Source organism: Garra rufa, chromosome 14, assembly GCF_049309525.1.
Source record: "Garra rufa chromosome 14, GarRuf1.0, whole genome shotgun sequence".
Classification (NCBI taxonomy): Eukaryota; Metazoa; Chordata; class Actinopteri; order Cypriniformes; family Cyprinidae; genus Garra; species Garra rufa.
The window spans coordinates 33,507,291-33,532,585 of record NC_133374.1 but is presented as its reverse complement, the minus strand read 5'-3'; the positions used below and the strand labels follow the sequence as shown (position 1 = coordinate 33,532,585).

Sequence of the window (25,295 nt, the reverse complement as noted above, 5' to 3'; positions counted from 1 at the left end):
ATTATATGTATTTTAAATCATTTTAAAGGCTATTGTTAACTTAAGTCAATTTTATTATTACAAAAAATATAATTACAATGATCAGATTACTCGCTTACCAAAATAATTGTTAGTGACAGTCCTATATACAATTGTTTAAAAGGACAAATGTTTTGACATGCAGTTCTTTTGAATGTTCTATTAATCAAATTAATTGAATCCTAAAAAAAGAATAATAAAATGTATTATGTTTTAAGAAAAATTTGCAGCATAACTTGTTTCATGAAGAGTACCAAATACTACTATTATTGTTATAGCATACTAGAATACTTTCTGAAGGGTCATGTGACATCTAAGAATGGAATAATAGCTGCTGAAAAATATTATTTTAAATTTGCTGTATTGTTCATCAAATAAATGCAACATTCTTGAGCAATAGTGTATCTATAGAAAACAATATATAATGAAAAATACAGTGGTAAGTATTTGAAGTGTTTCTACATTAAATAGACTGCCTCTGGTTTAATTAATTATTCAAGACAAATACTCATTCACTAATAAAACAAGAAACAATTTTTTCCCAGATATTTTGGCATCTGCCAGTCATTGTAATTTCCTGAGTGAAAACAGTTCAGTTTTATATAAAAACCTGTTTCAAGGTTTCACCAAAAACTTGATAGATGAACAAGGTTAAGGTTGATAAGTTTCAATTGGCTGAAGTCAAACAGTGTTAATGTATTGCATGGCGTATCCTTTGGTCTCTGAAGATTATATTCTTTCTCACAGTCTTTTTTTTGGCTGCATTTAGTCAGAAAGATTTCTGATGATGGCATACTTAGCAGGTATTTTTATTCCTTACTATGAAACATAAAGAAGCAGAATCAGAAAGGCCACAGAAACTGGAAGTTCCTTGCTCTCTCTCACACACTAAATTGGATTTTCCCTTCTGAGCCTCACGTAATCTCATTTTTTACTTGCTAGACTTGATATTTGAATTAAACTCTTTAAATGAATGAATATTGATTCGTAAATTATTAGTAGTGTTTGCTAAGATGAGCATTGATCTATAGTAGTGTTGTTGAGGTGTGCCATTAGATTTAGGATTTTCACTCGGAACTCAAAAAATATTTGGGCTTAATTTCTATGTTTTAAGTCTATATAAAATTTCCATCTATTTGGACACAGTTTTAAAATAAGGCATTCAGAAGCAGTTTATTTTATTAGAAGTCAGCCTACCATCAAAATGATTTTTAAACTGATATTTCAAGGTGAAAAAAAACGAAATAAATATATCCAATAGGGTTGGGTCGATAGACGACGCCATCGTCCATCGCCGATGGCCGATAGACATCACGATGCTGAGCCGGTATCGCGATCCTCCGCCCCGCCCCTGCCCCGCCCCCGCCGCAGCAGCAACCCGCTCGCGAAAGAGACACACTGAATCACACTATAGCCAGATGAAATGCATGATTTCAATTTCCGCATCTTTACTTAGTTTATTATTATTATTATTATTATGAGGAAATAATAACAAGGAAGTTGTTAGCGATCACAATACAAATTACAGTGAACTCCAAACGAATTACATGAACTAGTTTGTTTACATTAATAAATGAGGCATACAAAAACAGCAGAAAAAAATTCAAAATAATTTTAATTAAATTAGATTAAATAAACTACACCAAATATGCCTTTTTCATGGTTTTACCATAACGAACCGAGCTTGGAACAAAAAAAACAAGATAATTTTTTTCCATCGAAATACAAATGTACAATACAAAGCCCATACATTATAAGTAACAGTTTATCATTCAAATACATTGGGAATATGGAAACACTTGGATTTGTGCCAAATTACAGAGGTGCGAGCCCAACGCCTGCTATTTTTTAGTTTCGTTTTGTTTTGGTTTCTTAACTTTATATATTTTGTTTCATTCCTGTTCTGTTCAGAATACCGTTACATTTAAATGATTCGTTTTGGAGTCAGGGTAACTAACTTATAGCTATGTTTACAGTGTTTATAATGTTAATACATAATAATATTTCGCTTGATTTGGTATTATTTCTGATATTACGCTTTCTCTCTAAACATTCCGCTGCTCATTAAATGCGTTTGGAGAGAGTGGGTTAAGCAGTAAGCAATCAATGAGAGCAATTTTGAACTTAAAGCTGACTGATCGAAACATCGAATGTTAAGGACCAACACACATTCTCCAGATACATCTACATAAACCCGCGCTTGCTCTGTCTTGTATGCACGCACGCACTGTCACGATCTAATGCACTTGTTAATGCTGGATCTTTAAAAATCCGGCTCAAATTAAGCAGTGGTGGAAACGGTAGGCTACAATTAATTAATTCGTTATGCCATCGTCCATCGCGATGTTTCACGTTAGACATCGTACGATGCCAAATTGGTCGACATCGCCCAACCCTAATATCCAATATGTTTCAATTGCATATATTTTGACTTAGTGGATATCACTTCTTCTACTGCTTTTGATATTTTAACCATGTTCATAAATATTTAGCAGAATATAAATGATTCTATGCAATTCGAATTTGAAAATATTATTTAAATAAAATCAAATATGTGTATATTAGTTTTTTGAGCCATTTTTTGAGTGCAGAAATAATTTGACAAATATGCTTCCCATTAAGTTTATTAGTTTATGTTAAAACTGTGCCTTCCAAATGGATACAAATTTTACAGTATATGCAGAGTTCAAATACATATTACATTTAGGCCTAAATATTTTTTTGGAGTGCACATGGCAACATTTAGGCAACTACCTACAACACCCTAGCATCAAAGTGGAAAGTTTTGCAGATAAGCGACGCTTAAATTTTCTTTAGAAAGTGCAAAAATCTGATTTGCCATTGTTAATTTCCCCTAGAAATTTCCTGCTGTTTCCTCTTAAGGCATCAATGACAAACAGTGCTATGCACAGAAATAGTTTTTTGTATGTAATAGTGACTGAATCAAATAAGTGCTGTAGTCTAATCTCTGAAGTCATCCCCACCTCCCACATAATCCGCCATCATTCGTCATTTTCAGGTACTACCAAATCGCAGTAAGAGCTCTCTCTTGTGCTCTTAGATTGGTTGGAGTGTTCGCCATGTAATCACTTGAAACAATTACAGTTCCAGTGAATGTAAGAGGCCGTCATTCAACAACCCCCCATCCCTTCCCCATCTTCTCGTTACACCTCTTAATAGGAAGCCGTCACCTCCAGTGTCTGACCTTTTGCCCCTCCGAGAACAGATTTGCACCCTTAGGCCACGCTCCACTGTTGGCGTCATCCGCTCCCTTGCTGAGAGGAGGAATTAGACCACAGAAAGCACTCAACTGTAGCTCTCGGAGAGAGTGAGCGCTGACTTCTACCTTTTTGCTGTCTTTTTTTTTTTTTTGGCCACCCGCTGTGGCCTCCCTCATATTATAGTGTTGCAGTTACAAAATAGCAGGTTTACAACTGAAAAGAAACATAGTGCGTTGTTTTTCGTTTTCTTTGTTACTCAACAGTTATGCACTGGAATTACCTGACTGTTAAATCAGTGGGGCTTCAAATAAATTGTTTATACTAAGTTCAGTACCTAAAGAATAGCTAAAAGTAAAATGTATAAATAAGGGCTGTTAAGTAATTCTTTTTTTATCTATTTAATTACCTGACGTTTTAATTTGGGATAAGAAATTAAAGAATTACTCCACTTTCAGAATAAAAATGTCCTGATAATTTACTCACCCTCATGTCATACAAGATATTCATGTCTTTCTTTCTTCAGTCGCAAAGAAATTAAGTTTTTTTGAGGAAAACATTCAGGATTGTTCTCCATATAGTTGACTTCAATGGTGCTTAACAGATTGAAGGTTAAAAATGGTTTCAGTGCAGTTTTAAAGAGATCTAAACAATCCCAGCTGAGGAATAAGGGTCTTATCTAGTGAAATGATTGGCCATTTTCTTAAAAAATATATATTTATACTCTGTGCACTCCGCGTCAAGGCAATAAGAGTATGTCGAAAAACTCCCATCTAATTGTCTCCAACTTCAAAATCGCCCTACATCGCTGTTTAACCTTTTTTTGTAAAGGGTGTTTGACCCTCCTTACACATTCACTTTGTAAACACTGGGTCGGTACTTCTGCAGCGATGTAGGGCGATTTTGAGCACCATTGAAGTCCACTGTATGGAGAAAGATCCTGGAATGTATTTCTCAAAAAACATAATTTCTTTGCAACTGAAGAAAGAAAGACGTATGACCATCTTGGTTGACATGGGGGGTGAGTAAATTGTTAGGAAATTTTAATTTTGTAAGTGGAGTAATCCTATAACTTCAAAATATAATTTGAAGTAATTATTGTGTTAAATGAGAAAAGCGTTGATTATATATTACAGAACAGTGAATTTAGAAAGAAATATTGTGATTCAATATAATTACACACAAACATTTAAGGCTATGTGGCCGTAACATTAGCCGCGTTTCCACTGTCGGGCCAAAAGTGGGCGTGCTAGTGCATGCCAGGGCCAGTCGCATTTCCACTGTCACTTGATCGTGCCTAGTCATGGCATTTTTTGTTAATGAAATAATCTGAATTAAAATAAGTGTCCTTTTCAAAATCCCTAACTCTTGTTACACATTTATACCTTTTTGAAGAAAGTTTCAATAATGATTGCTTGTGTAAAAAAATAAATAATAGTCCACCACTATACTTGAGTGCTGATGTTGTTCACTAGAGTTGCTGTGCAGTTGTTAAGGTGGTTGTTAGTACATTTGTTACTGAGGTCTCTTGGGTGGCTGTTTACAAGCTTAAGTTGTAGAGCACTATGCCAAGTTTCTATGATTCTTGACCCTAGATATGGCACTGCTTCCACCTTCAGTTAAAGTTTATGGGATTTTCTGGGTGTTTTAACATATGCCAGGCATAAACTGGAAGTCTGATTAGAAGGAAGAAAAAACAACAACAACTGTTTTGAGGTCAAAAAGGTTGTGAGGTGGCTTCAATACCACATTTTAGTGATGACTTGGAAGGAACATGTGCACGAGGTCCGGCTGAATTTAACCTGTAACGCCGTTAATACCCAGCCGATAAACAGAGGTGCTGCATTTGCCCATATTTCTAAAGCCTGTGTCTGCTGAAAAGCACTTTAGGTCTTAGCAGGATTCGTCTTATTGAGCATCACCCCCATAACCTGACTTTGTGTGCGGGTTTAAGTAGGCGACTAGCTAACGGATTAGGCTGATCGCTGCGGCTGGCGAGAACGCATGCGCTAGATACTAATGAGCTTCAAGGACACATGTCATTTCCTCCTTATTACCTTCTGCTTGTGACTCATTGCGAGCTTGATACATGGGAGAGAGAGAGAGCGTGCTCACACCGGGCCGTACTCCATACTATGAGTTGATTAGTTCATTTGAATGCGTGCCTGTGGACGTGGCAGGGAACAAATGGCGCATTTTCATTCCTCTGCTGCGTGGCACCCAGACAGGTCAAACAGTGCTTGAATACAATGAAAGGAGCTTAAAATATATTTTCTCTTACGCACAATTCTAAAATAAGAAAGAAGTGGCAAAAAGCATCTCTGGCCTCTTGCGTTTGACGTCCCACTCTATGCTCAAAACCATGGCTGACCCTGAGAACACAATGTTTTTTTTTTAACTGCCTGACTATTAAAGCTAAGTACGAGGGCACAAATTAGTCAATGGAAACACTTTGTATTTTTATTGTTCCTCCCCCGTAAAGTTATGAATGTGTAAACTCATCAGTGAAATTAAAAGTCAAGCCTTAAGGATGTCCACTGTGGGTGTAAGGTTAAAAATGACCTCATGAGCAAAGGAAAAAATTATTGTCTCATGCTAATGAGAGGCTCATGTTTGGAAACATAATTTAAATGGCTCTCCACAATAAACTTTATATAGCACTTTTTTATTCTACTTTTTTATAGAGTTATTTATAGGAAACTGTTCAAATGTTTAAGGTCAGTAAGATTTAGTTTTTTGACCTTTATTTATATAGTGCTTTTTATAATACAGATTGTGTCAAAGCAGCTGTGAAGTATTAAACAGAAAATAGTGTGTTGACAATGTAAGAGGACAATAGTAAACGCTCAATTTTTTTATTAAAGTCAGTTCATTATTGATTTAGTGATGTCATCGTCCAGCTCATTTCAGTTCAAATAGTATGTGTGCAATCAAGTCGACAATATTGCTAGAAATTCTAATTAATTCTAATTAATAATTAATTGCTAGAAGTCCCCCCAACTAAGTCAGTCAGTGGAGATAGTGGCAAGGAACCAAAACTCCATTTAGAATTACTTTACCAACACTTTAGGATTGTTAAAACTTGATAGTGATAAAAAGAGAGAGTAAAGATATTGTTACCAAAAAGTGTATTTGAAATAAATGCTATTTGTTTGAACATTTTATTCATCAAAGTATCCATAAAAACATGTATCATGGTTCCTTCAAAAGATATTAAGCAGCACAACTGTTTTTGACAACATAATCAGTATATTAAGATGATTTCTGAAGAATAATGTGACACTAAAGTAATGTCTACTTAAACATTAGCTTTGCCTGCATAGAAATAAATTACTTTTAAAATATATTAAAATTAAATAAATTTTTTAATTACTATATTATTTCACAGTGTATCTTTTTGATCAAATAAATGCAGCCTGGGTGAGCGTAAAAGACTTGAGAAATCAATGCAATGTACAATCGTCAGTTTTTTTAGTCAGCATGTGCAAATTGTATGTTTGATCTCTTAAAGGAGAAGTTCACTTTCAGAACAAAAAATTTTTTTTGAGGAAAGATTTCAGGAATGTTCTCCATATAGTGGACTTCTATGGTGCCCGCGAGTTTGAACTTCTAAAGGAGAAAATGAGATGAGAGTTTTTCGACATAAAAAGTATATAAATTGTCCTTTTTTTGTTGAAAATAACCAAACTTTTCGCTAGATAAAACCCTTCTTCCTCGGCTGGAATCGTGTAGAGCCCTTGCGTTTAAACTGTATCTTGGAAGTTCAAACTCGCTGGCACCATAGAAATCCACTATATGGAGAAAAATCCTAAAAAGTTTGCCTTAAACACAATTTCTTTGCGACTGAAAAACATCTTGGATGTCAAAGGGTAAATTATCAAACCTAAAGTATCATATAGCATAAATGGTGCAAGAAAAAAATAGGTGCTGAGGTTTAGAGGTGAGGTGCTGAAATCAGACCAATGTGTCATCAATCAAAAGAATAGAGTTTGTAAACAAATGTGTTCTGTATTAGTGTAGCTTTACATAAATTGTAATACTTTGTGAATATGTAGTTAAATCTTATACTTAAATTGTAAGGAATTAAATTTCAGCATTGTAATATTTGAAATATACATACAAGCATGCAGTCATTGTTGCAATTGTGAACGAGTGGATGTTAATGGTGGAATTAGGTTATTGATTGAATCCTTTGTGGTTTCAGGAGCAAGCAGTGCCTCTCCTGTAGTGTGGATGAGGGAGTCATGGCTGACCACACCTCCCCACTGGATTCCGGCCAGTTGCTCAGCCCAGACATCCCAATGCTCACCTCCCCGCCTCCCCCGCCGCACCCACCCAACATTGTCAATGGAGATGGACCACAACAGGTAGGATAAATCAGCATCGCTTCTTCATGCTCACTTCTTTGTTCTCTGTCAAGTCCTTAAGCTGTGTTCTGCAGAAAAAGCTATTTTGTACCCAGCATTCTGCTAAAGTTCTTTTGAAATAATGTCTCATGGCATTACTCACTTGTTGTTGGTTCTCTTGAACCCAGGGGAGCAAGCTGAGCCAGGTCTGTCTGTTGATAATAATCATAATATATAAGAAAGAGTGGACAATATAGTTAATGCTGATGTATGTCAGTATCAATATATTATAAAATAACTTTGCAGCTTTGACTTGATTGTTGACTTGATCACACTTTGATGGACAAAAATACATGAGCCACTTTTAAGAACACAGAATTATTTTTGTGGTAGCTTCAGCTTTAAGAGTCAAGAAACAAAGTAATTATCCAAATACATTTAATCCAAAATAAATAGAGCATAGAGCAGCGTCGGCAAAAACAGATTCAGCAATTTAGAAAGACCTGTGAGAGGCATGACAAATATGGAAAGTTTATTTTTGGTGGCCACAGCATTTTAGTCTGTATCAGTTGGGACTGGGAGTAAAATAATAATAAAGCAGATTGCAAGGTGGGGTATAATTCAAACAGATTTATTAAACAACTATATTTAAGTCTTCTGTCCCTAGCTTCTACTGTTGAGCACTGTTACTTAATATTGCTTGTGTTCCTCTCATTATCTCTTAAAATGATCAACTAATAAATAATGTAACCAACAGCCAACAAAATAAAAAGAAAAGAAATATATTTGAAATAAAATATTTAAATATACAATATTTAGGTTTTATGAAAAATTCATATAATTATAAATATGTTATTACTACTATTACTACTACTACTACTAACAAAATGGTAAAATAATAAATACACTAAACTGTAACAGCAGGGATTTCCAAATAGACAGGGAACTGCAGAGCATTCATAAGTTGATGAAAAGTTAGTAATTAAATGCTTAAAATGTACAATTAAAGTATTTTAATTTCGAAGCTGGAGTCCCTAAATTTATTGGGTTACAAATGATCTGAAAAAATTTTTTGAGCAAGAACATAATCAGCCAGTGTTCAAAACTATCTCCTTACCATACCCGATTCACAACGGTAAGCTTGAGTGGTACTGGTAGGAATTTGCAGGAAATTTGAGCATGCCTCCACGTCATTACGTCACGCCTGTAAACACAAAGATGGTGTCCCGGCTAGTTGGCTATATTGCTATATCACATGTGAGGATTCAGTATGTGGTGGATCGTTTATAGTCTTTTCTCACAACAGCTGGAATAATTACATTTATAATTTTGATGGCGGATTGTAATCCAGAAAGGATTATGTGTTTATGAAACCCATGTGACTGAAATTAAATTATATTGCAGTTTTAAATGTGCATCTGATTACGGATAACTTCCATGGGATTACACAAAATTTGTATTTTAAAGAGAATCAATTCCAAGGAACATAAATTTGCTTTTTGGGTGAAAGAACGATTTCCTTAAATGAAATTCAAATGGTATGACAATTAGAGATTAGACTGTAACGTTACAGAAATTGAAGTCTGCACACTAATACATACTACATACGTGTAGTCATGCAATGCTGATGTTGTAAACATTTAACAATATGAAAACAAAGTATAATATTAATAATTTGCATGGTTTGATGTGATACGAGCTAAGCGATCGTTAGATTTAATCACCATTGGTAGCGTAATTTATTGTAATGCTTTTTCCTCAGTTGGTCAGAACAAAAGTGGCAGACATGTTACTTGGGCTACTTGTCCAGATGACAATATCCGGTGAAAATTCCTATTTGGGTTTTATATTCCAAGACGTAAACTAGAATCTGTGCTTCCGAAGTACAGTATCGGTGCAGTGACTGACAGCCACACATAGACCTCAAATCATTAGATTCATCCGCACTGGAGCCGTGCCGATGCACTACCCATGTAATGAAGATAATTCCGCAAATAACTGTAATTGCAGGTTTCAAACAGACATAGTGACAAAGAGGCAAAAATGTACAGACTGGAGCTTTAAGTAAAATTGAATGTAGTCTGAATGTAGTCTAAATTTAGCTGCGTGTGCTATGTGTTTTGAACACTGTTAATTTACAAGCTCCTTATGAAACCTTAAATAATAAATAATATCTGCTGGTTTTAAGATGAAATGGAAAATGTAATCTAGGTCAGCTGTTAATATTCTGATCAGAACAGAGTATGTCACACAAGGATGGTGCATAAAAAGAGGGGGAATTAAACAGTGCATGCAAGATCATTGTGCCATTCATGATGGTGCTTATTTTAATAAAAAAAAAAAGTTTGACATTTTTATTTATCTATTTATTTTGGTTGCTGCACTGCAACTCTTCCTGTGATATTAATATGCTTAAAGTGTTACTATACCGTCATCATAGATGACGTAATGGCGTAACTCCCAAAGTGTTTTGTGGCTCTGTCCAGTCCTTACGTCCCTGACCCTGACCCAGCACTGAGACGTGTTACAGTGGAAGTAAAGGTTATGGAGAGAATCTGTCCATCCGTCGCTGCCTCTTTAAGCTGTCATCGTGAAAGTCAATTGGCGTGATGAGGATGGGTGCCATCGCTGTCACTTTCATGGATGTCAGGCTGATTTCTCTTAAGTGACCTTGACTGCCGTTCCCAAGAAACAGATGCAGTTTCACCTTGTTTAAATGATTAATGTTTTTGGTGTGTGTTCTTTTTTTTTTTTCAGTACTTTTTATTGGTAATTACTAGGGCTGTCCTCGACTAAATATTTTTCTGATCGACTATTAGTCATTAATTTTAATTAGTTTTAGTCGACTATTAGTTGCATGCTTATTAATAAAACACATAAATCATAATAACGAGTCTTTAATTGCCCACATAGCCTAATAAGTGCTCAATTGCACGCAAAAAAACGTTTTTTAAAAACGACATAATAATAATTTATTGATAACTTAGTGCTTTCTTTGTTTTCGGCTTAAGAGATTAAGTTGGCGACACTGACTCATCATCTCCGCAGTAGCGATGTGTCTGTATGTGTGATTTATACAGATTACATAATCTGAGAATATTTGTTTTCTATTTGAATTGGCTCATTTAAAGTAGACCTTTTCTACTTTTTTCACCCTGCTCCTGGGGACCCACTCTCCTGGAAAGTTTATTTCCAACGTGCTTCAGCACACCTGCCTGCAATTTTAAAGCAGTCTTGAGGAGCTTTATTGGCCACTTCAGGTGTGTGTCATTAGGGTTGTAGTTAAACTCTTCAGGATAGTGGGTCCCCAGGAACCGGATTGAAGACCTCTGCTCAATAGATATATCAATAGATATATTTTCAAAGTTTCGCACTCAAGTTCACAGAGACTGAGACGTCAGAAAGCGCATCCTGTTTGTTTTCATTATTTTACAAAAGCACAATGTTTCGTTTGTTATTCTGAGTGCCCCCCATGCACAAATACACTGCAGGCTCACTCCTGCTCGAATTCTAAGGAAAATCATGAACACTATTATTATGTGTTTATTTGAAGTAAATACGTTGTAATTGTCTAAAACGCATGTGCAAGTTACTTTACTTCCTGAACAAGTGCGCACTTGAGTCCATGCTGCTTTCATATTCATGTGAACCACGCCACAGTTCAAATGCACCTCGTTCAGGTATTCTCTGGTTCGGTACCCCGGTGCACACCCGCGTTTGCATGACAGCTTTCACACTAGCAAAACGTACCGACCACTGACGTCAAACGAACCCGGGTGTGCACCAAACGTGCTAGTGTGAAAGTGTCCTAAGAGCAAGTGACATCTTTAGTGCAGTGAGTGCACTACTGTTGAGCACTTCAGTAGCGCACCTTTTTCTAGGTTGACATTAGATTTGAGTGGCCATGTAAAGTTGCTACTACATAGAGCTTTCAGATGAAAAGCCATATTTAAGTTTGATGAAAGATAGTTGAGCATTTGGATGTCCTGTTTGATGTACTACATAGACCAGCCGTTAACCATCTGTCCGTCACTGACTTTGTGACTTCGCCACTTCCTTTGGATTTTTTTCCCCCTGCGTCTAATAAAATTTTGTTCGACCAAGCCTGTTCTCATCGACTAAAGGTTAGTCGACTATTAGGGGGCAGCCCTAGTAATTACCATAAATTGCAATGAGTAATTGCACTCTTATGTACACTTGTGGCTTGGCAAATTATAGTGCACTTAGATAAGTGTTAACCACTGTTTCAGACTCATAGATATAAACAGTCAAGTCTGAAGATTATTGAAAGTTGAGGACATTTTACTCACCCACTATGTGTAGAGGAAGTCTATCTAGGCTTGGTAAGGCTGTGTTGTTATTAGCGTGCTGTTGACTTCTCAGCTCCCTGCAGCGATCACCTGACAAGCCCTTCCCAATCATCCTTATGGTCCACTGAGCACTTAAAGAGGCAGAAAATGCATACGCACCATCCCCTGCTCTAATCTTCCATTCCTATGACCCTTTTCATCCCCATTCATTTTTATCACCTCCTGCTCACTTCATTCATAAAGCCACAGGTTGTGGAAGTGCATTGCCAAGCAAACTCATTTGTAGAAATGGCTTCCGTAGAGCATGGAATCTGTATGATGCCTTTTGCTTGTTTTAAAGCATATCCTTCTTGGTGTCTAGACAGTGGAAAGCAAGATTAGGATGCAGACGCTTTCTTCCATTAGGGAACAGGTAAATGTTGTCTGTCAAGATTCAGATATGCAAGAGATAGCATGATGGGTTTCATGTCACACCTCCACAGCCGTGTAAGAATACAAATGAATCTTTACTGGTGCGAAAAGCCAGGACTAACTCAGTGTTAATTACCACACAAGCATGTGCCCGTCTCCATGTTTGTTTGTGCCCTTGGCATTTCTTTTCATATGTGGCCTTTTACGCCTACAACTAATCACGACCGTGGCGCCTCTCTAGGTGTGCGTTTGATGTTTGCAACGGAGAGAGCTCAGGGTAAAGCTAACTTAAGTGACTCCTGGTGTTAGCTGGTCTGTGTGTCAGAGGAAATGTGCTTGTGTAAGAGAGACTGGGTAAACGTAAGAATACGAAACTGACGGCAGGAGTTTTCTGCAGACCTGAAGGAGTCCTGAGTCCCTGTAATCCAGGCAGAGTGACACATACTGGCGAAAACAGTAGTGACAATGTGCCATGACAACTTATGCCTCTGACCTGACCTTTCCCACTGGACTCTCACTCAGCAACCGGGTTCCCTCCTCCCTCTTCCTGTGTGCCGCTTAGCACTTGTACATTTGACATCGCAGTTGAAACGAGGGAAGCTAAATATCAGTGTGGCATCCTGGCAACACCGTTGCTGCTCTTTCATGAAAGCAAAGTGGAGTACGTGCACAATGATTCACAGTTTCTATTCATTTCTCCCTCCTGCCTCGCCACTCAGACTACGCCACCTATGTCTCTCCTCTCTTCTCTACTCCCTGCCGTCCTGCCTGCTTGTTTTTCTGTGCTAGAACCAGGACAAGATGAATCAGGCTGTTGTTTATCAATACTTACTAATAGCCCAGGTGCCCCAGCTGTTCTCTTCATTGTAAAGATTTGGTGAAACCCTACTTCCTCCCTCCTCCCAGCAGCCGTCTGTAAGCACTGGTCGTCTGGCCTTTTTTACGCTTTCATTTATTTGCCTTTTCCTCCCTCTGCCTTGGGTCGTTTCAGGTTTTTATGTAGTCTTCAAACACTTTGGTTTTATGTGCACAAGGCTTTTTTTAAGCAGCAGTCAGGCTTACCTTAAGAGCAAAGACTCTTAGCATGGTAGAATGGGCCACTCTGCAGGAAGTCTTTGCTGGATAAGAACAGAGTGATGTTAGTTGTGCCGAAAAGCCCCTCGTATAAATGGCTCTAAATCGACCAGAAAGCACTGATATGTTTTTGATTCACTTTCCTTTAGATCTCGTGCACTCTGTCTTGTTAAGATTATACTTGCCGCAGAGGAAAACAACCAGGAAGGCAAAGCAAAAGCTTCTTTTGCATAAAGCTGACAAAATAATTAGTAAATGCAATTAGGGCTGTTCCAATACATTTGCATCTTGATTATATGTCATTTGCTCTCAGATTTTTTTTTTGTTTATTTGTACATTCATATCGATTATGGCAAAAATCATAATCACAATTATTTTGGTCAATATTGTAATCACGATTATGAGTAGGTCCGGAACTTTATATCATTGATTAATTTAAAGATTAAGCAATACAATAAAAAAGATACAAATGATTTTTAATTGAATGTAAAATAAAACAGCATAGTCTTCACTGTAAGAATTAAACATGCTTTCGTTCTTATAAAAACTACAAAAGTCCCTCAGTCAAGAGCAGTGAGGGATTTTGTCTTTGTCTTTTGTTGTTTGCTTAATTTTGACATATATTTGCATGTATTTGACCATTCAGGTACGCATCTTAAGCTAAACGTTCACTTTACTTGTCCGTGTTTTGTTCCGTCTCTGAACGCATATACAGAACAGCACAAATTCTCTTTCGTGCTTTTAAAAACATGACATCAAATAAACATTAATAAATCAAGCACGTCCCATTTTATGTTACATGATTTTATTGATTTGCATGTGAAATTGGGCTTTCATGGAGGAGCAAAAGTGCACCACTGAAAAGGGGGCGTAATCGGGAGCAATAATTGTTTTATCTCGATTATTGCATTTTCATAATTGTTTGAGACCGAAATCAAAAATTTCGATTAATTGCACAGCCCTACTTTGTAAATAAACAAATAAATAAAGGGAAACTCTTAAACTGAGATTTCCCAGTCAGTGTTAATTGTACGAATCGGCCTTTTTCAGTTTTATTCTTGATCCAGTTATAAATTCACTATGCATCACAATGTGTATTAAAGTTTGCTTTTATTAACTCCATTATATTTGTTTATATTTTAGTCTATGTAATTAAACAGCTTTTTAGCACACAAGAAATGACCCCCACCATGATGTGGATAATGAGGCTCTTTTTTTTTTTATATTGAGTACGTCAGTTGGGTGATATGAAAGTGAGTAACCCCCACCCCACCGTTTCGCTTAACGCCGTGAGGAGGTGGACAGAAGACGCACAGCTGGGCCTAAGGCCAGAGCTGGGGGTGGATTCATGTGTAGTGGCCATGATACCACGCAGTGCCTGAGTTACGGCCGTTCATCGAGCCGTGCCCTCTGAAGCCATAAAATGGCTGAACCAAACATTAATCTTTCCCTTTGTCCCCACATGTTACTCCTCCCTGTGCTCATTGGTGAACTAAGCAATGTTTCCATAGCAATGAGTTTCTGTCTTTCTCTCTCCCTCTCTCTAGTGGGTGTCTCACTTATCACCTAATAGGAGAGAAAATGGACAATTCTTTGTAGAGCTGACAAAGTCATCTCAAGTAACCATCTCCCATTCACTGTTGTGGAGCAGAATTCTCACTTTTGTCAGCACCATCATGTAAAAGGAGTTTGATCAATAGGGTGAGGTTGCTTTCACATAATGACTCCGTACAATGCTGCTTCTCTCCCATTCACCTTTAGTGCAGCTTCACCTAACTGTGTGTCATAAAATACAAATTGCAGATAGACGTCCAGCTTTGATGCTAGCAGGTTTTGAGTTGGGGGCAATGTATTCTATGTAATCTTTCAAAGGTTAAAGTCACACCTTACAGAAGAGATTTGTGCATTAGGATGACTGTCGGAGATCAGTTGCAGAAAAGGGCTTCTTTTGTGAGAGCTTTCCTGCTTTACATTTACATTACATTTACATTCATTCTTTGACACTTTTATCCGAACCTTTATTTTCAGTTTTTCTTTTCAAATGCACTGAACAATGACTTCAGCTCATTACCACCGAATTCCTCACTGACAGCTTTATTTCAAACTGACAATATTTAGCCGGGAGCCTCTGTGTACCACATCAGGCTGGAGGAGAACAAGTCAAGGAAAGAGGAGGAAATGGCAACTAATTGCAGAAGGCCTTATTGGACCAACAGCATCACCCACTCTTAAAAAAGGCACCGTCAAGAGAACTGTCATCCTCAGTAACCATCAGTCATATTGATGTCTTGAGGCTCTTTGCTGTGTAAATCGATACTTCCTACAGTGTCACTGTAAGGCTCTTCTGCCAGAGCTCTCAGAGGCATCTTGCTTTTCAATAGTAGCCAGATGCACACAAAGTACCAGACGCCTGGGTGACAATTTAGTTAGTAGGGCATTAGCTACAGTTGTGCTAATGCTAAGAACAGAGATTACAGGGGAAAGAAATTAGTTTCAGCCTCATGTTGAGCTATACTCTGTGCCATCTAAACCAGAGAAAATTTGAGATTGTGCCTCCACCATGAAGTCATTTACCTGAGGCTATTTGAGCTCATGTCTTCATTGTTCTTGCTCTTTTCTGCATGGCACCGACATCCAGAGGCTCCTCTTCAGCATCACATATTTCTATTTCGTGTCTGCTCAGCTGCAGTGCCACGTTGCCACACGGTAAACAATTAAAGAGGAACAAATAGTGAGGAACCTGAGCCCTGACTCATCGGAGGAGCACAGACGTCAGTTGCTAACAGCCGTGAACGCAAAGGCACCACTGGCCCATCTCCAGGGTAATAAAGCCAGCGCTAACCACTGTAGCTGTGTTTGCTAATCACTCTCGCTTCCCCCTCCCCGCCTCCTGATGGCCTTGTGCCTAAACCCGGCAAGTTCAGCCTGGCCATGACGCATTAGAGAAACAATGTTCCCATCTCTAATCTTTGCTCGTGCAAATCATTGTCACTCAACCACCTGGATACTAAATCTCTTATCTCTGACATTTTACTGCCCCAATTTATAGTCTGAACATATTAAAGAAATTGCCTTCCAGTTTGCTTGAATATGTACAGATACAAAATAAGATGAACAATTTAAAAATGTATTGTATTATATTAGGATATAGGCTTTTACAGAGCTGTGGCAGCAGCTTTGCATCAAGACTTGACAACTTCACAATGCAAATGTAGCAGCAGCATCATCAAATAATCAATTTCAAGACAATTACTGTTGAACTTCAGATCACCTTCACTGAGCCATGTTCCTGTCATTATGTGAAATCTGTAGGTTTTAGTTGTGTGTGTGTGTGTGTGTGTGTGTGTGTGTGTGTGTGTAAGGACTATATTAAGTTTTAAGCTTAGTTATTTAGCATATACATTTGTTGAATATTGGTCAGTTAGGAACAAATAACATTTTTTCGAATTTATTGCTAAGATTTTCAGCATCATTACTCCAGTATACAGTGTCACATGATCCTTCAGAAATCATTCTAATATACTGATTTATTATCAGTGCTGGTAACAGTTGTGCTTAATATTTTTTTGGAACCTGTGATACTTTTTTCAGGATTCTTTGATGGATAAAAGGTTAAAAAGAACAGCATTTATTTAAAATAGAATTTTTTTCTAACAAAAGTTTGCGGTCAGTAAATTTATTTATTTTTTTAATACCTTTATTTAGCAAGGATGTGTTAAATTGATAAAAGTGTGTTAGAAAAGAGTGGGTGTGGATTCAGCGCTGACAATGGACACGCCCTCAGCATTTGAGAACAGAGAATACTCCGTATTTTTTTAAAGATTTTGATTCCTTATTTTATTTGCTTGGTAGGTTTTTTTTATTCCTTTTATTTCATTCAAATTTGGAAGGGTGATTCATAACATTTTTCTGTGATGTGACAAACTCAGAACACATTTAATATTGCTTTACACAGTTTTTAACCAACTACAGATCAACAAGTTGTGATTTTGCACATTCCTTTTGCTGTTGTCTTTCTAACATCTTTAAAGAAAAATAAATATCTTGTTGGACTAGTCTGGTTTTGACTGTAACACAGGAAAGGTATCTGAGAACTCAACAAATATAGGGCCTGATCTTTGGGATCAGTGCTGTATAAAAGACTGCAAGCTGCCTTTGGGCATTCCCATCATAAGAGGAAGTTCTAGTCTAAGAAGCACTGTTTTTTTGTAGTTTGAGAAATGTCAAAGAAACTTGAGTCTTCTCTTACCCTCCCTCCTGTGTTAAAGATTATGAAGGACAAGCTTAATCTTTTTCAAAAGGAAATGCCTAAGTTCATATTATCTAGGGATGTCACTCCTATTTATGTGTCTACCTTTCACACTTCTGTATTCATGCTGTCTCCTCCAGCGAGAACCAAAACACACTGCTGTAATAGAGGGTGAGGGCTGAGGTGCTCCTCCACACCAAAGAAGCTGTTACGCTACCTCAACTTCATCTCCTTGTACATCGATCATGGTATTAATAGAAGCACTGCCGCTCTGTGAATGGAGAATAGAAAGAACGGCGGATTCTTTCTAGAGGGGGGAGGGAGGATGTGCGTGAGTGTCTGTCGGTGAATGAGCGCGTGTTGCTCTGCGCCCCCTCACTATTGTCGTCACCAAAGCGAAACGCAGAACAGAGGAGACTAGGATAACTTGAGGACCCCATCCTCGTTTTTAATTGCTGGATCCATGCCAGTCCAGTACTTGGCACTACCTGAAGGTGTGTTGTAAAGTCTGGACGGCATCCATATCCACTCGCTTTCTCACACATACACTTGCCACAGAACAGTCACGAGTCAATGCCAGTGTGGCACAGAGGGAGAGGTGAGAATTACAAACCCTCGAAGGAAAGAGCAATTGCGTCCACTCGTCCGTGGCCTTCCTCCCTCGCTCCTTTTCGTTCCTCTCCTCCCCCTGTGAGCAGAACACGGGCGATTAGCTGTCCTCCTCATTGGTGGCGCGCTGCGGACATCGCCAGGGCTTATTTGTTGAAGGGGTTGCCGTGGAGACTGGCGGTGGTGGCGAGGCAGAGTTGGAGCCAGAAAGAGAGAGAAGAGGGAGAGAGAGTCATCCATCTACTGCAGAGAGAGCAGGAGGAGAGATTAAAAAAAAGAGAAAGGGAGAGCGCAAACATGGGCTTCGCTCCTGTTATCTTGTGAACGGTTTCCAGCTAGCGCACTTAGGCGAGACCTCTATTCCTTCCTCTCGCCGGGGCTTTGCATAGGAGGGTGAAGAGTTCACACAGGCCCCCATGTGTCGAACACACCGCGCAGCCCTTCCAATCTCATGAGCACCGGGTGAAGCCGGAGAAGGGTGGCTCAGACCCCCGGAGCACAGGGAGGGTACCAGATACCTTAAAATATCAGTCAGCCTGTTGAAGCAGCTGTGGCTGGATGAGAGGGAGATGCGGGCTACAGTAAGTGAAGATTTAGTATTTTTTCACATATGTTCACAAACACACATTGCTTTGTCTAAAACTGCATGCTGGCATCAGAAAGAGACCTGGAGAATGTGTCAGTAATGCAGAATATGAGACTTGTATCAGAGAGAGCGGGGAACAAGGATAACCAGCTGTGTTGCAGAACAAAGGAGTGAGCAAGGCAGAGCAGAACGAGTAATTGCGAGCTCGCGCGCACACACACACACACACACACACACACACACACACACACACACGTGAATGCAACAGCATGTAGTTGCTTGAACCTAATTCAATAAGACCTCCCTCAGCCACCCCCATCGTGGCGTGCTGTTGCCCATGCATCAATGTTTGCCGCTGCGCTTGTGGCCAAGCGAGAACACGCTCGTATGAGTGTGTGTGTATTTGTGTGTGCAGCAGTCAAGGGATAGCTGGTGTGTCTCAGTGGCACTCATGAATGGGAACAGAGACTGAGACGGAAGTACAGAGGATGGCTGTGTTAGGGGAGACCCGCAGTTGGAGCCCCAAGCCGTGGGAGTTTAGACGCTATAATTGTGACTTCCACCACAAGTCTGAGGTAAATAAATTGCACTTGCTGCCAGATTTTCTTTGAAACGCACGCTGAGCTTATTTTTTAGGTTAAGCTGAGAGGCTGTATCTCATTTGTGTTTGTCTCTGTTGTGTAGATAAACACTCTCTTTTTTCCGTTGTTCTAAAGACGGCTGCTGTTGGCTTTTAGATGAGAATGAGGTGTACGAAAGCTGGTCATTGTTGGTTTGTGGCTGGGGTTGAGGTCCTTTCGTTCAGTTGGTTTTTACCTCCGGAAGGACTGTCAGTTCTTAACCCTTGGCTGAGGCGAGAGCCACGTGTTCCTGTTGTTCTTGGCATGATGTGTTATTTGCGCTGTGTTTGCTCCAGGATTTTTTTCTTCTTTTTTTTAAAGAGTTCAACTCTTTTGAGAACACATTTACAAGGCTTAAAACTGATGCTGAAGAAACAAAATGCTCAAACTCTTTAATGATTTGAATGCCAGAATACCTGTTTTTCTGTGTTTTTATTGAAAAGAATATTTTTGTCATTTTTTCTTTTTGCTTTCAACAATGTGGTTTTGACTGTTTTTGAATGTCACTATGACATTTTTAGAACTCTTCACGTTCCTTGTTTAATCTACCTGTTGACTGATATAAGAGTGCATTTCTCAGTCTCAGTATGACATTTATCATGGTTCATCCACACCTTTGATGTGACTCACCCCATTCCATATCCTCTCATGAGGAAGGCACAAACATTGAGACCTTTAGCCAAAGACTAGAGAGAGCTGAACTAGGTGGCATGTGTTTTAAAATCAGCCAGTCAGATGACTTCCTGCTGGAGGCTTTCAGATCAGGACCCCTGCTCTACTGAAATAGATCAGCGCTCCCCGCTCATCTCCGAGACAGATGTGTCATCAATAGTGCCTTAACAAAAGCTCAATGGAAGACTGACTCAGAGCGATTTCATGGAACAAGTGGTACTCTGATGAGCGATGAACCTGCCTCTCCATCTCATTTCAGACCCATGCGAGTGACGTGGGTTTAGACGTCACATCCAGTGATGTTGTCCTCTCCACTTCATCATCATTCATGCTTGTAATCTAATGTCAAAGATTTGCATCCTGTCTGTTGAATGGTGGAGTCTTTGCCCTTCTTTGTTTCGTGGCATTGTAGAGGCATTTAGAGAATGATTTTGGTGGTATTTTATTTCAAGGCTCAAAAGTGTACCTTAATGGTTGAACTGTATGTTTTTGTACAAATGTTTCCTGAATTTAGTTGATTTTACTTATTTTCACATTTAATTACTTGGCAGACATATTACCAACAAGCAGTTTAGAGCAGAGATTTGGAGCTTGGTGTACATGCTGTGATGGGATAAAAAACAATCAAAAGATTATTTACCAAATTGGTACATTTCTGATAAGAATGTGAGTGGGACTTGCCCATGCAGCACTCACTAACATGTGTTTGCCAGGGTGCTGTTTTATACACGCTAAAGTCCCATCCACACATGTAGCAACTTCCAGCAACACTAAAGTCCTTTTTCTTGAGAGCTGTCAACTTCTGGCATCACAAGTGACCTCTAGTGACTATGTATGGGCGTGTCCAACAAATTTCAGAAAAGTTTGAGTAAGGAACGAAGAATTTGTCAGTGGAACTCACACGTCACCCATCTTGAGTGCGAACAAGCAAGGACAGAGAAGTGAGTACTGGGACTTCACAATTCTGTACAATTTGTCTGTATCTATATATATATCTATATATATATATCTATATATATATCTATATGGATATAATAAGAGATGCATAGAGAACAAATGGTTGGCAGTCTTAGTGACTTGCGTTTGTACGTTGATTTTGTCTTAGTAATGATATGATGCAATAACTAGTTTAGTAGTGCTGCTTTTATTTTAAAACAGCTTTACCTGCATAATGTTTAATATGAGTGACAAGAAAACTGATTATCAAACTCAACTTTTAGAAATGAGGTTTTGAGTATAATTTGTAGATTGATAGACTGTTCATTAATGATTTAGTAGTAGACAACACACTCCAAAAAGAAAACAAATTCCTATTAGGAATCAAATTAGGTCAGTATCTTTTACTGGTGATTTATATCATCTGTGATCTCATTATCTAAAGATATGTCCAGACGTGCAGTCTACCAATAACATTAAAGTGACAGCGCTGGTAACAAGTGACGCTCAAAGTGCAGAGACTAGAGATGCATGTATGCTGGTGTATTGCTGTAATGTTGTTAGGATATTTATAGAGGTTACAGTGCAGTTGCTTAAGTCTAAAGAGCCCATCCCAAAGTCTCCCTAATCCTGAGTTTGTTTTTGTGCGTGTTATTTGAATGTTCACTTTCCTTTGTGCCATTTATGAGTGGGTGATATTGCCAAAACTTTGAATGAAATTAGCTGTGCTGTTTCACGATTCAGCTGTGTCAGATTCACACGTGATTCCCCTGAGCCGCAGTCATTGATCAGAAAACTGGAGGAGTTGAGAGTGGCACAAAGACATTTCTATTGATTCTTGGATCTCGTAGGCAACAGAAAGCAGCAACAAAAAGCAATATAAAAAAGTAAAACTTTGAATTTGCAGCACATTGCCACCACCCCATGGCTGGTATGTATGTATGTGTGTATATTTCTGTTTTTCCCCATCTTTTTTCGTCATGGCAGTAAACAATTTCCATATTCTATCGCCCTCAGAAGTGGATGTGTACGTTTTCATCTCTTTAACTGTCAGTTATGTATAGCCATGAGAAAATGAGGGTTATAGAAGCATGTTTTTGCCTGGTTGAATGATGGCCACGTTTACACTAGATATATTAGCCTGGGATAAAACTGAGCCACGTGGAGCACTGTGCTGATGATAGACGAGGTCAAGATAAGGACAGTTTAGTCTTTTTACTCTCATGGAGCCCTCACAGGTTGGGCTATTCAGATCACTAAAGTTTATCTTTAATCAGTGCAGTGTTATCTTTCATCCAAGCAGTTTATGCAATTTTTATGAAATAAGGGAATGTGTTGAGCTAAGAGTTTTGAAGTGGTCTGAATAGACTGGTTTCCTCTAACAGCATCTCTCTTGCTTTCGTCAGGTAATCTTGGTGCAGGTAAACCCAGGAGAGGCCTTTACGATCCAGCGAGATGATGGTCAGTTTCAGTGTATCACAGGTAAGATTTTAAATTCCTCTAGTGTTCGGTGTAATTTAAACCATAATTACATTAGTCTACGAACAAGTGGCGATTCATTTTGCCAAATCACAAGTTCCGATGATTGTAATTACCACTTTGAGACTTACCCCGTAATTGACTGCAGTTAAAGTGCTGATTAATACCTGTAAATTCTTGTAATTGATTAGAGAGATTTAAAGTCTCCTTGTACCCAGATACTTGAGGGGACCAATTTACTTTTTTAATGGCCGTAAATAACACCCAGTGTATATATACAGTGAGGTCAATAAGTATTTGATCAGCTTGTGATTTTGCAAGTTCTCTTAATTAGAAATCATGGAGGGGTCTACAATTTTCAGCATAGGTGCATTTCCACTGTGAGAGATCTAAAAATAAAAATCCGGAAATCACATTGTATGATTTTTTTTTTTTTAACAATTTATTTGTGAATTACTGTGTCAAATAAGTATTTGATCACTTGAGTCAAAAATTTTTAATATTTGGTACAGAAGCCCTTGTTAACAATTACAGAGGTCAAACGGTTCCTGTAGTTCTTCACCAGGTTTGCACACACTGCAAGAGGGATTTTGGCCCACTCCTCCATACAGATCTTCTCTAGATCTGTCAGGTTTCGGGTCTGTCGGTGAGCAACACAGAGTTTTGGCTCCCTCCATCCCTCCAATATTTTCTATTGAATTTAGGTCTGGAGACTGGCTAGGCCACTCCAGAACCTTGATATGCTTCTTACGGAGCCACTCCTTGGTTTTCCTGGCTGTGTGCTTTGGGGCATTGTAATGTTGGAACACCCAGCCACGACCCATCTTTAATGCTCTGACTGAGGGAAGGAGGTTTTTGCCCAATATGTCACAATACATGGCCCCGTTCATCCTCTCCTTAATACAGTGAAGTCGTCCTGTCCCCTGTGCAGAAAAACACCCCCAGAGCATGATGCTTCCAGAAACATGCTTCACTGTAAGTATGGTATTATTGGGATGATACTCATCATTCTTCTTCCTCCAAACACGGCGAATGGAGTTAAGACCAAAAAGTTCTATTTTGGTCTGATCTGACCACAGGACTTTCTCCCATGACTCCTCTGGATCATCTAGATGGTCCCTGGCAAACTTCAGACGGGCCTGGACATGGGCTGACTTAAGCAGGGGAACCTTCTGTGCGATGCAAGATTTTAAACCATGACGTCTCGGTGTATTACTGATAGTAACCTTGGAAATGATGGTCCCAGCTCTCTTCACGGCATTGACCAGCTCCTCCCGTGTAGTTCTGGGCTGATTCTTTACCATTCTTAGCATCATTGATACCCCACGAGGAGAGATCTTCCGTGGGGCCCCAGTCCGAGGGACATTGACAGTCATCATTAGCCTCTTCCATTTTGTGACAATTGCTCCAACAGTTGTTCTTTTTCCACCAAGCTGCTTGGCAATTGCCCCGTAGCCCTTTCCAGCTTTGTGAAGGTCTACAATTTTGTCTCTTGTGTCTTTTGACAGCTCTTTTTGTTTTGTCCATGTTGCTACTTAGATTTTGGCTGATTGTGGGGTGCACAGGTGTCTTTATGACAGCTAACGACCTCAAACAGGTGCTACTAATTTAGAATCATGAGCAGAGTGTAGCTGAACTATTTAAGAGCAAAATAACAGGTCTTTGAGGGTCAGAAATCTGGCTGATAAGCAAGTGATCAAATACTTATTTGACACAGTAATTCACAAATAAATAGTTAAAAAAAAATCATACAATGTGATTTCCGGATTTTTATTTTTAGATTCTGTCTCTCACAGTGGAAATGGACCTATGCTGAAAATTGTAGACCCCTCCATGATTTCTAAGTAAGAGGACTTACAAAATCACAGGGTGATAAAATACTTATTGACCTCACTGTATATGTATACAGTATATACAGTGGGTACGGAAAGTATTCAGACCCTCTTAAATGTTTCTCTCTTTGTTACATTGCAGTCATTTGCTGAAATCATTTAAGTTCATTATTTTTCCTCATTAATGTACACACAGCACCCCATATTGACAGAAAAACACAGAATTGTTGACATTTTTGCAGATTTATTAAAAAAGAAAAACTGAAATATCACATGGTCCTAAGTATTCAGACCCTTTGCGCAGTATTTAGTAGAAGCACCCTTTTGATATAATACAGCCATGAGTCTTTTTGGGAAAGATGCAACAAGTTTTTCACACCTGGATTTGGGCATCCTCTGCCATTCCTCCTTGTAGATCCTCTCCAGTTCTGTCAGGTTGGATGGTAAACGTTGGTAGACAGCCATTTTTAGGTCTCTCCAGAGATGCTCAATTTGGTTTAAGTCAGGGCTCTGGCTGGGCCATTCAAGAACAGTCACGGAGTTGTTGTGAAGCCACTTCTTCATTCTTTTAGCTATGTGCTTAGGGTCATTGTCTTGTTGGAAGGTAAACCTTCGGCCCAGTCTGAGGTCCTGAGAAGTCTGGAGAAGGTTTTCGTCCAGGAAATCCCTGTACTTGGCTGCATTCATCTTTCCCTCGATTGCAACCAGTCGTCCTGTCCCTGCAGCTGAAAAACACCCCCACAGCATGATGCTGCCACCACCATGCTTCACTGTTGGGACTGTATTGGACAGGTGATGAGCAGTGCCTGGTTTTCTCCACACATACCATTTAGAATTAAGGCCAAAAAGTTCTATCTTGGTCTCATCAGACCAGAGAATCTTATTTCTCACCATCTTGGAGTCCTTCAGGTGTTTTTTAGCAAACTCCATGCGGG

The 25,295-nt window shown here is 38.8% G+C and overlaps 1 protein-coding gene across 1 annotated transcript in view; it reads left to right on the top strand.

The window, feature by feature from the left end:
• Positions 1–25,295, top strand: part of fndc3a (fibronectin type III domain containing 3A) — a 106,649-nt gene that overhangs the window by 10,356 nt on the left and 70,998 nt on the right. Inside the window, exons 2-3 of the mRNA XM_073817374.1 lie at positions 7,441–7,603; positions 22,456–22,531. Of these exons, the coding sequence (XP_073673475.1) occupies positions 7,481–7,603; positions 22,456–22,531 (199 nt within the window). The 5' untranslated portion in view covers positions 7,441–7,480. The remainder of the gene's footprint in view (positions 1–7,440; positions 7,604–22,455; positions 22,532–25,295) is intronic.